This window comes from Alosa alosa, chromosome 3 (genome assembly GCF_017589495.1).
Source record: "Alosa alosa isolate M-15738 ecotype Scorff River chromosome 3, AALO_Geno_1.1, whole genome shotgun sequence".
In the NCBI taxonomy this organism is placed as follows: domain Eukaryota; kingdom Metazoa; phylum Chordata; class Actinopteri; order Clupeiformes; family Clupeidae; genus Alosa; species Alosa alosa.
In genome coordinates, this window is record NC_063191.1 from 18,016,774 (window position 1) to 18,030,432 (window position 13,659).

A 13,659-nucleotide genomic window follows, 5' to 3' on the forward strand; every position below is an offset into this window, starting at 1 on the left:
TATAGCCTAAAATTGGGTGTTCATCGTCTGCTATATTTATTTTTTATTGAGCTAGCCTACTCTACCCACACAGCTATTTGGTAAAAAAAAAGGCAAACAAAAGAGGCGGGAAAGAAAACAAAACGACAATTAGCTAGGCTACTAATTTAATAACCTAATAATTTATATAATAAATATATAATAAATGTTTATAATCAATTTGTAATATATATATTACAAATTGATTATATAACAAATGTATATTATTTGTGAGCCAACTGCCCCATATTTTAATAACTGTGCAAGCCGTGAATGCAGCAGCGCCTACAACTTCTGTGTAGTGACTGAGGGGGGCGTGGGTTCAGTAGGGAAGGAGGGCGCCCACTCCGAGAATCTCTGCTATTGTTAAGAAAATACGCCCTGCCAGTGCAAACGTAGCCTATTTTCACAACTTTACTGTATTTTTCAACAGTGGTTAGACTATGTATATTTTCTACAACGGGTAGTTTTTTAAAAAACGATGATTTCGTGAGTTAAAAATCTTAGATTGGCCAGGAAAAGCCACTTAACCTTACATTATGCATATTTCGTGACATCACTCACTGTTAAAGAAATCGTTCGAATCCAACCAAGCGAGCGCAAGACTCAGCTTGGCTAATTATTCAAAATGCCGGTGGTTTTCTTTAATTTCATTCACCTATTCTTCTCGGTTGTCCCAACTTACAATTTAGCCTAGGTAAAATGCTATCTTAATTCGGAGCCTCTAAACGGCATCTTCTGTGTCACATGCGCTGATGGTCCTATTGTGGCGCCGGAGCTGCTGAGGGAGGCTGGATTCGAAACAATAGACCGAAACACGGCGCTGTTCATTGTAGGGGGCACCAGAAGACGTAGAGCCAGGACTGGAGAACGGAACGGCCACGACCAAGAACTCAAGAACATGGAGATGCCCATGCACTGATCTTTTTTCAGCTTCAACACTATTCACTGGATATATTTCTTTTTACTGATTAGTTCTCAACCTCAAGGAGAAAAAGATGAATTCCGCAGAAGCTGCCGAGGAGGGACCGAATGACTCTGATACGGATGCATTCTTCAAAACAGGTAAGATAGTAACTAGGCAAATTCTACTCCAGTTTTCAATAAGCGGATTTGGATAGGCTCGACGTATCATAGTAATGTGTTTAGGTTTTATCACTGTATTGGTAAACGGAGAGGGATCCCTGAGCTGTAAGAGAGTGTTGCTGTGAGCGCAAGCACATAATTAATACCCAATGTATCCTAAAGTAAACCGTCAGATAGACTATACAACATATGGACCAATTGATGTCGACACTGGACAGCATATCTCCCATCTTTTCTCCATCTCCAAACGCAGCTCAAGTTATTTGAAATAAGGTCTTACCAGCTCTATCTGACCTCTCTCTAATGCATCCTTACATTGGGGTAGCACATCGCTTTTGTTTGACAGTTGTGCCTGCTGTGTCACACGGATTTCTACTGAAAACGCTCACGCTTCAACTCTCATATCTTCTAGTAGAAGAAACAAAAAGTTGAAGGATAGCATACAGTCGTTCCACGTCGATACATTTCACCCACAGAGGAACTTTGCGACAATGGAAATGAAACTATGGGTTCAAGAAAGCAATGATGCAGTCTTGTGTGAAATACAAAGCATCTACGTTAGAGACCACATACATTTGGTTTGTCTCGTTCCCCTATCCCAAACATATAACTTCGGGGAAAGACTATAATTGGCCTGAGGTTATGGCCACCTTGGGTCTCACAAAGTGAAGCCAATTTAGAAATGTGTGAGAACAATCAACTCAGAGTATGGACTTCCCCCTCCTACACAACCTCAGTGTCAATGGATGCTGTTATGCTTTCATCTAGAAATTCATTGTATGATTGCTTCAAAGGAATCATCATAATGACTTAACCAGTTTTACAGGAGCTCAGCTATATACTTGATCTTTGTAAATTATGGATCGGGTCGAATAGTAGTCTGTATTCAGTGGAATGGCTGGCCTGTTCACTGGTGTTTAATTGTTTTGAATTTTGAATGAGTTTGACTCTTAATATCAAACACCCACATAGACACATTGACTTTGTTTCATTGTCTTCTTGAATAAAATGCCTATTCACCTGTTAGGACTGATCTGAAGGCTCCTATCAGAAGTGGACATTATGTAGCCTCAGAATCAGACCGCACATGCATGTGATGTGATACCAGCACTCCTGCAGTGCCTCTGTCGGTTAGGATGCTAGCAGACACATGCCACCGCGCCTGTGTGTCCTGCACTCTGAGTGTGCGGCGTGAGGACACACCCTGGCACTGGCTCTCGCCCGCCTCACTGCACTCCTGCTCTCCAGATCCACTCCTCAGCAGTTTACGACCGCCCGTCAAAATAGCAGCGCACTTTTACAACTTGATCCTGGAGGAAGTGCTGATAAAGGAAGTCATGCCCCACTCCTCTCATCCACCTCGCCCTCCATTCCTTCTCTCTCTCTCTCTCTCTCTCTCTCTCTCTCTCTCTCTCTGTCTGATGCTGTTTATGATCCCTCCATTACATTTTAGGGTCATGCTGAAATGTCAGGAAATGTTTGTGTCTTGGGGGCTGCGAGGGTGGGTTTGTATACTAAAGAGTGCTGTCTTAGCATAAAAACTAGTCTTTGGCTGGGTATGGGCATCTTTTCTAGTGCCGATTGGCACCGGCTGCAGCAGGGAACATAGGGGGGCTGCATCTGTGGTTTTGGGGCATATGCATAGCAGCAAAGTGGGACACGAGCTTGGAGAGGAGCCGGGAGAGCGGGAGAGAGAGACACAGTCAGTCTTTTGTGTCAGGGTCTGTCCTCGGAACCACAGCACGGCTGCCACCTTCTCCTCTCCTCTTGCTTAAGGTCGTCTGACGAACGTGAAATGACTCACAGATGGCGGCTCTCGGGCCGAGGCCAGTGGCGAGGAGCATGACTTTGCCGTGGCGGCAGCAGCAGTGGAGACGGGGACATCTGCTCGCATCTGGTCGCAGTCATCGATGGCTGGGCCTGATCCGCCATGGCAGATCTTTCCCTCTGGGTGGGTATAGGGGAGAGAGGGAGAGGAGAGAGAGAGAGAGAGAGAGCTGTGCCTCCTCCATTACTCCACCCCTCCACCTCCACCTCTATCTCCCCTGGCCTCAGCTGCTCCTGCCCAGCCAGCCCCCCCCCCCCCCCCCCGATCCTGATCCTACCACCAAACCAAACATCCGTGGGTGTTTTGCCTGGCTGAAGAAAGACATTATGTGGCTGAGCGAGCAGCTATCCATTCACAATGGCCAGCCTGAAAGGACTCTAAAGTGGGTTTTATGTCCGGAGCCCTCGCCGGATACATCCCGCCCCAAGCCTGCTTCTTCACAGCTCAGAGGTAGCTTAACCTCAAACGCAAACTTTGATTCACCCCTGCTTTGTGGAGCGGACTCCAGCCTCTTGGTGTGTGCTCCTCTGGATGAGGACACAGGTCCGCCTCCTGCCCTCCAGCACGGCCTTTTATGTGGGCTAAGTAATCAGAGAAAACAAAAGCCCTCCCATTTTGTCTACCTCTGCGTCTACCTTGTTCTGGGGGCTGTAAGTTAAATATGAGCCGAAGCAATTACAAGGGGGAAGCAATTTGGCCTAGTGTGCCCTCATTTTTTTTAACTAGCTGTATTTTAGTGGAGCCTGGTCCATCATCGCCTCGGGTAATAAGGCCAGGAGATTGGCAGAGCCCACCCCACGGATCAATATCCACATCTCCAGCCTTTCAGCCAGCAAGACTCAGCTCTCCCTGAGTGCAACCTACACCATCCGGATCTGAGCAGGCTATTTCTATCTCGCCCCACCCCACCCCACCCCACCCCACCCCATCCGTCTCCCAGCATTTCTGAAGCAGGCCTTTATCACTCTGATTAACTTATTGAACAATGAAGCCTGATGAAGTTGTTGCATACGTCTTTAACGTTTTTGTAAAAGCTCGAAGTCTTTGCTGGTGGTGAAACACATCCACCATTGTGTGGCTCAGCCGTGGGTATTCTGTGGTGATGGGGCTCATCCATAATTAAAGTGCAGAGAGTGTGTTGGTGCCACAGACGCGGAGTGCTTTGGAGTGTGGTGACAGTCTGAAATCTGTGAGGGGCAGCTGGCTGACCCCCATGCCCCCAGGACCTTCATTTTCCACTTCAGTATGTGATAGGACAGACAGCTTTCTCTCTCTCTCTCTCTCTCTCTCTCTCTCTCTCTCTCTGTCTGTCTGTCTGTCTCTCTCTCTCTCTCTCTCTCTCTCTCTCTCTCTAGCTATCTCTGTCTCTCTGTACGCCACGGTCTGAAGGCCTGTGGGGTAAGCCATACAAGCTTTTGTGATTTATCTTTACCCAACCACTCTTAAAAGACATAAAAAGAATAAAAAATGTAAAGAAAAAGAGAGAGTAGGAGAGAGAGAGGGGAAATTTAGTGACACAAAAAAGTGGCAAAATGAGACAAAGGCACCAAACCAGATGCTCACATTTTTTACTCACATTTTAAAAAAAGATGAAAGAGGAAAGCTCAGCTGTGGGTTTTGGCTCCGCAGATGACACTGTGACCCCGAGCCTGCTGCATATTTGGTCACATGACTTCCTTCAGTAATGAAGGCCTACATGAAAACGCCCCGGGGTAATTAGGTCCCTGGTGTCAAGTGGAGTATTTAAGCAGATGCATGAATGCGAGTCAACCATTTCCCCCCCGAGGTCTCCTTTCTTAGCACATTTAACAATCGCATAAAAATCAGATCCGCAAAGATTTCATTTGAGGTCCTCTTGGAACCTGCGCTCAAGCTGGGCCACGGCATATCTCTGATAGTACTGATGGGCTAATGGGCTCTGTCTGAGAGAGCCTTAAGTGCTAATAGCTGAATTCATTCATGCCTTTTTTAGGCGCCTGTTCAGCTCAGCTCAGCTCCAGTCTCATACAGGCCTTGGCTTTCTTCCAGCGTCAGAGTGGGGGTCTCCTCCTCCTCCTTCTCCTCCTCCTCTTGGTCCCACTAAGGACGCTCATAAATGGCGGCTCCACTCCACGCTTGATCGGAAGCATGGGGGGAAGAACAATGCGGTCTGATGCCCCCACTGTCAGCCGTAACAATGAGCTTGGTGCTGGGCCCTCCCAATTCTCCTCAGTCTCTCTCTCTCTATCTCTTTCTCTCTCTCTTTCTCTCTTTCTCTCTCTCTCTGGCTGTCTCTCTCGCTCACTCTCTCTTCCTGTGTATCCCTCCCACTCTCTGCAGTAGGCCAAACAGTAGCCCCTGCTAGCCGTGCGTCTGCGCGGAGCGGAGCGGCACCATGCTATAATGCGGGGAGAGGCCTGGCAGATGGCTAATTGGCCCGACGTAAACCACCAGGGTAATAGGGAGAGTGAGAGAAGATTTGTGGGGATTATTGAGTCATGATCTGACGTGGACAGAGAGAGAGAGAGGGGGAGAAGGAGAACTGGGATCACAGAGGAAAAAGGGGATGTGCACCCCCAACACACACACACACACACACACACACACACACACCCTGGTCGGACGGTGGAGTGTGTAACCATATGCTGTGGGGGGCTGAGTGAAAGGAGAGGCTGGCCCAGGAGGGTAATGGAGTCAGATCTTATTAACTGATCCATTCCTTAAAAAAACGAGGCTTTTAGAGAAATTGAGGGGACCCGCTCCCCCGAGGCAAGACATCTGTGTTTATCCTAATAGTGTGTGATAGACAGGGCTTCTCATTGTACATGTTGGCTTGTTTATTTGTCAGGCAAATCATATGTAAGTTAAGTATTGTTTTGGTGAAATTTTCTAGAATGTTTTGAGAGGTCTTTTGCAGACACACAATAAGTATTTTCAGGAGATGAAACATCGTCCCTCATCCCCGTCTCTTGCTTGGGATATTTCTGGCATCATACGTGGTGAAAGATATATCGTGGTTATATAGTGCACCTTGCAGGTGACCGTTTAAAATAAATGCAGAGACCTTTACTCATGGGCAGGCTACTGAATGTGAGGCACAATAAAAAATATGAGAGTCCAACCAGAACACCTGCTTGGCCCCTCCACTCCTGTTTCAAGTGTTCATCTTGAATGGATAGACCCATTACGTGTCTCCATAAAATCCTGTGGGCTTTTTTTTTTTCATCTTTTTTTCACCCGAGTTAATGTAGCGAATCCTTTGCAGTGATTGCTGATGGAAAGAATCCTCTTCTGTTGTAAGCCTAGAAAGAGCAGCATGGTAATAACTGCACTGTATTCTCCCTGAATATAGAAAGCGTCTACATGTCTAAATCCAAACAGGACTTTGTTTTTCTGTATCTGATTGGATCTAAAGAGATTTGAGGTTCAGGGAAATGTCATATTTGTTTTATGCCAGCAATTAGTCCTATGATGTATTTTATGTGATGGTGTTTGTTGGGGAGGAAATTTGACCACAGTCTTTGTATCGTTTGTGCTCTCTAGGCCTTTTGTGTAGGAATAACAATCATTGATTTCCACCCCCCAAAATCCTTTATTGGGCATATTGGTTGTCAAATGTGATGTAGCAGCCGTGGCTGTTTGGCCCGGCTTGCTCGGGTAGTCGGTGGTAAACTAATTACGGAGGGGTCAAGCGCTGTGGCGGCCCTCTGTGAAAGTCCAATTAGCCACTCACAGCTTTAATGTGAGGATGATGGGAGGCGGACGGCTCCCAAGTGACGTCCCGATAAAGACCCCGACCCCGCCACCCCTCACCCCCCACCCACCCACACAGGGCTGCACTGTCGTTCCCGTATCTGCCCACTGATTACTACACTACCTTCCAATCGACAGCGACGCCCTCCAGAGAGTCCTGAGAGGGGCCGCTGGCTACCGGCAGGACAGGAGCTCACTTTCAGCAGGCTTTTTTTTTCAGGCTTGATTGCTTTGTTGTGGATTTGTCACTGGCTCCCCAGGGGAGAGGCTGGAAGGTCTGTAGCTATCACTCACCAAGACTACCCGTGTGAGTAACACGGCTTTTGCGGTGTGGACTCCCTGAGACTGGGACGAGGAGCTCGGGGCAGGAACTCAAGCTCCCGGCGAGGAAAGGAGAGGAAACGAGAGAGATGAGGAGAGCAGAGGAGCAGAAAGGAGAAGAGAGGAGAGATGAGGAGAGAAGAGGAGTGGAGAGAAGAGAAGCGGAGAAGAGAAGAGAAGAGAGAGGGGAGGAGAGGAGAAGAGAGAGGGGAGGAGAAGAGAAGAGAGAGGGGAGGAGAGGAGAGAAGCGGAGAGGAGAAGAGAAGAGAAGAGAGAGGGGAGGAGAGGAGAGGGGTGGCTCAGGTTTCAGAAGAGAAGCGTCTCATTCAGCTTCATCTGTTCCTGGCAGGAGGCAGAAGCAGCGAAATAGCCATGATATGGAAGTAGAGAAAATTAAATTGGATGTTGAAATAGTTTCAATCGAAGCTTATGAGTCTCCGCTTTTATTATTTTCCATCAGCAGTAGGGGTGAGCAAGAGAGAGAGGGAGAGAGAGAGAAAGAGAGAGAGGGAGGGAGAGAGAGAGACAGATAAAGAAAGGGAGAATGGCTGAAAGATAGAGAGAAAGGGAGGGAGTGAGGCATGATGGGTCCTCTTCCTGGTCGGCCCGTTGAGTGCCCTCCCCTCCCCTACGCCACGGCTCTCAGCAGGGCAGTGGCAGCAGGAGTGACTCAGAGGCTGGCACAAGGTCACATGAGATGGAACAGGAGAGTGCTCATGAATACTTAATCTGCTGTTCCGCTCCGGCCTGTCAACTGGATCCCTGGATTCCTCCACTCGCTCCGTCTGACTGAGAGACAGCAGACTGAAGGCTGGAGTCAGTCTGACCAGAGCGGTTCACAGGCCGCCAGGGAATGGGGAGGCTTTTGTTTCATGCACTGTCCAGGCATTTGCAGTTACAGGGCATATCATCAATCAGTATTGTGAACTTCAGATTCCGACTCTTTGCCGTGTTGTGCTTGCATTTGGTTATTTATATATTTGTTTAAATATTTATGTTTGTATCTTGCTCTTTGAGGTTTCCATCTGGGATTTTATGTGAAAATCGCGAAGTCTCATGCCTCCTGGTGCTCGGTTCTGTCCAAAACAAAAATGCCATGACGCAGACAATCCATGTGACGTACGGATATAACAACACAACGGGCAACTTTTCACCCAGATTGCTGGGCGAAATCCTAAAACTGTAAAAATAAACAAGCGAGATTCGATACCCAGGGCTGTATTTGCAAATGGCCAGTTAGAAAGTGCAGCTTGGCAGGGGAGGAGAGAGAGACAGAGAGAGAGAGAGAGAGAGAGTGCTGCGTTCAGCATGCTGCCCACAAGATTGGTCTGGTGTCAACGTGGCCAGAAAAAGCACTGGCCTAAGCCAAATGAGGAGAAGAGGCCGACACTGTCGAAGGAAAGGAAAGCTGCTTGTCTAATGCTTTCTGAGCACCGTATTTCACTGGGTCTGAGGCAGGCGAGAACAGGAGAGGAGAGCGAAATGGACCGTGAAAAGTACACCAATGCTAAGAGGTGTCAGTGCTCAGTTGGCTCGTTTTTTTTCTGCGCTGTTCCTCCATGTTGAGTCAATGTAAAACATCCCTATGTAAGGATTCTGTGTGATGGACTGCCCGACTTAACATGTTTGTGTATGACACGGGTGCCACTCTTATGTCAGTGCACATCTAAACCTATGGATTACCGTGTCCTTTCCGCCAGACAAATAGCGAGGATCATTTCAATCGTGGAAAAAGCAGAAATGACACTTTCATCACCCCCCTAGTCTGCGCTCTGAAATTCCCTTTATGCGATTGCTTATGTGATTGCTTTTTTTCTCCCTTCCCTCTGCCGGCAGCGCCATGACGTTTCCGAGATTTATGACCGCCACTCTCTCTTTCTCGCTCCTCCTCCTTGCGAGGCAAACACGCTTGGCGTTGGAGCAGCTTCTCAAGCCTAGTGGCGGGCTGCGGGCTGCAGTAGGCGGGTCATTCACTGTGCCAGCGGGCCGGACCGCTCCGCAACTCAGGCCCCTGTGTTTTTTGGCCTGGCCGGAGTCCGGCTGATGACTCCTGGAAGGGCTGGCCGTCTGAAACATGATTACGATGAAAGCCCCGCTGACTGCAGCCATTATTAATTGCGGCAACCTCTCCGCGTTGACCCTGGCTGTGTTTTTTAATGTAAAACAACCCTGGCACTACTGTGTGTGTGTGTGTGTGTGTGTGTGTGTTTGTGTGATGCCTGGAGGAAGAGGAGGAAGGGGTGTGTGTTTGTGTGTGTGTGTGTGTGAGAGAGAGTGTGTGTGTGTTTGTGTGTGTGTGTGAGAAAGAGAGTGAATGCATCTGTGTGTGTAAATGAAGGAGGGGGGGGGGGCAAAGCAAATGCCAGACTCCAGCGCTGGTCTCCATTTGAAAAGGGGGAGGTTGCTGAAAAGCCGACCGGGAGGACGAAAGGGGAGGGTGCTGCTGTTGGTGGTGGTGGTGGTGGTGGTGGGGTTCTCATTGATATGCGACTTTCTCTCTGCAGGGTCTGTGTTGTGTTTTATTAGCATGTAGGACGAGGACAGAATTCTCCTGGCGCTGCTCTCCACACCACACCGCGCGTATAAACAGCCTGTGTTTGAGCTCGGCCCAAGGAAACGCCAGCGCACAGAAACTCCAGTGTGTCTGGTGTAGATTTAGCCGTTTTGTTTGCTGTTGTTGCCGGCCCAGGGCCGAGGCTCCCACAGCATTACGTTTCAATCGGCTTATTTTCGGGGGGCCGCGTGCATGTTTTCGCAGTGAGCGCACAAACTCAAGGCGCTCGTCCCAAAAGGGTGTCTTTTTACTGCAGCGCCGAAAAAGTTTATCCAACTCTGTCGACGACAAGGGTCATTGACTTAGTTCAGCAGGAATGACTGCGCTAAATGAGTCCCTTGAATGAGACATTCAGGTGCTGTTAGCAGGTTAACTTATGTGTGCCGCATGCTCTGAATTACTTGTCCTCTTCGCAGGGCACCATAAAACACTGGGATGTGTTTGAGGTGGGCTTTAATAATATCGCTGGGTGTATGTCTGGAGGGTAGAGTTACACACACTCAGGGATTACCGGAGGACCCCCACAAGCCCACACTGCCAAGTTCAGCACACTGGAGCTATAACACCAATATATTAGAGATTACTAGGAACATCTGGAAAAGCCATTCAGTCTAAGAGAGAGAGACCTGCTCATCGAAGCCATGAGAAAAAGACTTTTGGGGGCTTTGCCTGGCAAAAGGAAAACATGCCTTCACAGACAATGGGCCTGGTGCCTGGCAAAAGGAAAACATGCCTTCACAGACAATGGGCCTGGTGCCGGCTCTGGTGCCAGTAATAGCTGGCCAAGAGGAAGACGGCAACTTAACTGAGTTAAGATGGATGTGCTGTAGGTCTGAGCAGAGACTCGTTCCAGCACTCAAGCCCTCTCACTCACTTTTTTTCTCTCACTCTCTCTCTCTCTGTCTTACTCTCACTCACTCTCTTTCTTTCTCTCTCTCTCTCTCTCTCTCTCTCTCTCTCTCAGCACTCAGAGCAAGGTTAGGTCCGCGGGTCGGGCAAAATCAGATGTGCGAATAGCGTGTCATCCGGCAACGTGTGAAGTTTTAAAAAAGACGAGGCGAGATTGCTGTGTATAATGCCACGGCGAGAGCGCCGTACTGGTTGAGTTCTCCCGGCGTACAACACAGCTGCTGGACTAATGAACGCACTGGGAGAGTTGGCACCGGAGCACCGCAGCTGCACTGCCAGTATAAACTAACCGTGCGATTTAAGAAAAAAAAAAAAGAAAAAAAGTGAAGGAGAAGAAAAGGAGGAGGAGGAAGGAAAAAAGTTCTCAATAAAGCGAGTGGAAGGCCAAGCCAAAGTCCTCCCAGGCTGATCAGCGCAGAGTTAACAGGATCAAAGAGGTTCCAGACCCAGCTTTCAGCATGGGCTCGAGACTCCGACTCAGCCTCTGGGCGTTATAAATTAGTAGCTGGCTAGAAACGCAAGTTGTTTGTAATTCTTTATAAGAGTGACCAAAACATTTAGAATACAACAGGGCCATTATGATCGTATCGTAGAACCATTAATACAACAAAACAACAAAGCAGCCATTAGTATGCTGTACTGAAGCATTAGTAAGCTTTGAATGAAATGTGTGTATAGGATTGTAACAGCATTGCCTTAATCTCATGTCAGGATTCAGTTTGCAGACTTCAGCAGCAGAGAAAACTGCAGCTGGGCCTTAGCAACAAGCTAGCCCACACATTTGGAACTGTGTGTTTGCTTACAACGGCACTGTGCACAATCCACATGCTACTTCAGAGCAAAGGCCCAACATACTAGTAGTAAACACTTTGGAGCCTTAAAGAACAGATTTCATACTTTCTCTGTGGCAGGGAAGTGCGCACATAGCACACCGTAAAGCATGGAAATCTCCTTCTTCCAGAATGTGGTGAATGTGGTGTATTTTACTGCTTTTGGGCTCCAACACCCAGGAATCTCTGATCCCCTGGGGAGCAGTGAAATATGGCGCTTGCATAGCCAGCGAGGTGTCGGGCTGTGCATTTTTTTCCATACCGTTGAGTTTATTTCCACAGTGTGCAAGGGGGAGAAGTCAACGGTCAAGAACCGTTATTCTCAAGTATGTGCGTTTTAGTGCATCATAATGGTGGAGGTTTTCTTAGACTCCCGTCGGCAGGGGCAGAAAGAGAGAGAGAGAGAGAAGGAGAGAGAGAGAGAGAGAAGGAGAGAGAGAGGAGCTCGCTTCTGTGCGGAGTCTTGTGGGTGTTGCATACGGCGGTTTAGACGGCTGTGCCGGGCTGGCATGTTTGCCCTGGATGCTTGGAAAGCTCCGCTTCTCCACCGCGGATGTTAAAAACTCTTCTCTCTTTCCCCTCCATCATACTTCGTCGCAGAGACAGTAGGAAAAGCAATCCTATTTACTTCACCACAGATGGAGATCCGCCAGACGCTCAGTTCAGACGGGCACGCAGTGTCTGTGTCATCTGGCAGCGACTCACAAGAAGTCGCGCACTGTCTTGGCAAAGTGGTCGGCCAATCGACATTTTCCTCCTCAACCACCCCCCCTTCCTTAATTGGGAAGGAAATAATGGATTTCATAACTTCAATTCGCTTATGGGTTTTACAGTGCTCTTTGAATATGAATGAAAGGCCTCTTTTGAGACACCGCGTGCCTTTTTCTTTTTTTTGCTGAGTGTATGTGTGTGTGTGTGTGTGTGTGCAAAAAAACAGATGTCAATAGCAATTAAAGCTCATTTTCTCATATGCCTGGTCTCCATGTCGTCATTCCTGCACTGTCATGGTGGATGTGGGGGCAAGAGCACACAAGGAAAAGTGCTCTGCAGAATTGGGCTACAATTGACTAAACAGATCTTTGCAAGCGCTGTCCCTGTGGCCTGTATTAATAGAACAAAGAGGAAAAGTTTACTAATGGCCTTTAAGCTGGGAGAAGGCAGGCAGCCTCATTAGCCTACTCTTGCTAGCACAGCGCTGCAATCCTTCGCAGCACACACAGTTTGAGATTTTTGTGGAGGGTATTTATGCACTGTAGGGAACATTCTCTCAGTATGTTATGACTCTGTTGGAGCCAGTTCATTAATCAATTGTGATAACATTGTGTTGCGATACTAGCATTATTATTATTATTATTACTATTATTATTATTATGTTTGTGTCAGTGATGGATTAATTATGTGTTTTAATTATAGCTTCTCTCCATGCTTTTCTCCTGTTAGACCAGACATACCTGAAGTGTTTCTGAAATACCTGCAGTCATAAATCAGAATGCTGAATACTGTTCATGTACCATTGTGGATTAAGGGGTACTGTGGATTGTAAAGGTCACGACCTGCAGAGCATTAATAGTGCTCTGAAAAGTGCATTGTGCTGATTAGGTTTATAATATGTATTGTGCACACTTGTCCAGGGGGGTCAGTAATAGCCCCAACATTTCCTGCTTTCAGTATTAAGCAAATAACATATACATTAAATTCTGAGCAGCACCTTCCCTGTTCCTAAACCTAAGCCAGCGAGTTGAGCATATTAAAATCAAATGCCATTAAATACCAGCTTATGCTTGGGATTAGCCCTGCGCATTGTGTGACTTTCTGCTGGCAACACAACGGAGCCCTACTGTGTGCAGGAAGTGACTGTGTCCCTTGCAGGTAGCTGCTGTGCTCAGGTAGGATTGAGTTAAACGGCCCCAAGTCCTGAGCGGCATTACAGCCAAGGATTTAGACAGGGCCTCTTAAACAGCCATGGCGTAACTCTCCTAAGTAAGTCATCTTAACTGCCTTTGTTTGGATGCAGCCATAAAACACAATTACGACTTGAGGATGTGTTTAGCCCTTGTTCCATTCTAATACAAAATGAATGTGACTGTTTGCAGTAGATTCCTTTTGGGGGGAAGGTTATTGTTGCTGACATGAACTGTAATTTGACTGTCTTATTTAAGAATGAACATGTACAGTATGTGCCCTGTAGGGATCGTGCTGGGTTAGGGGGTTGACCGAGAATCTTGGACCCCGGTCGGGTCTATTAGTTCAATTCAGTTTAATGAGTTTTCCTTGAGGGATGTGAGTTGTGATGGTGTAACCAGCAGCTCTGCAGGAGGGGAGAGAGGGTCTGTTTTCCTCCACTGCGAATGAAGCAAGGCATTACCACCAACAGCAGATGT

At 47.7% G+C, this 13,659-nt stretch overlaps 1 protein-coding gene across 1 annotated transcript in view; it reads left to right on the forward strand.

Annotated features, from left to right (window-relative positions):
* The first annotated feature begins 370 nt into the window (after positions 1–370).
* Positions 371–13,659, forward strand: part of kalrna (kalirin RhoGEF kinase a) — a 148,391-nt gene continuing 135,102 nt past the window's right edge. Inside the window, 1 exon segment of the mRNA XM_048238600.1 lies at positions 371–1,083. Within this exon segment, the coding sequence (XP_048094557.1) occupies positions 1,017–1,083 (67 nt within the window). The 5' untranslated portion in view covers positions 371–1,016.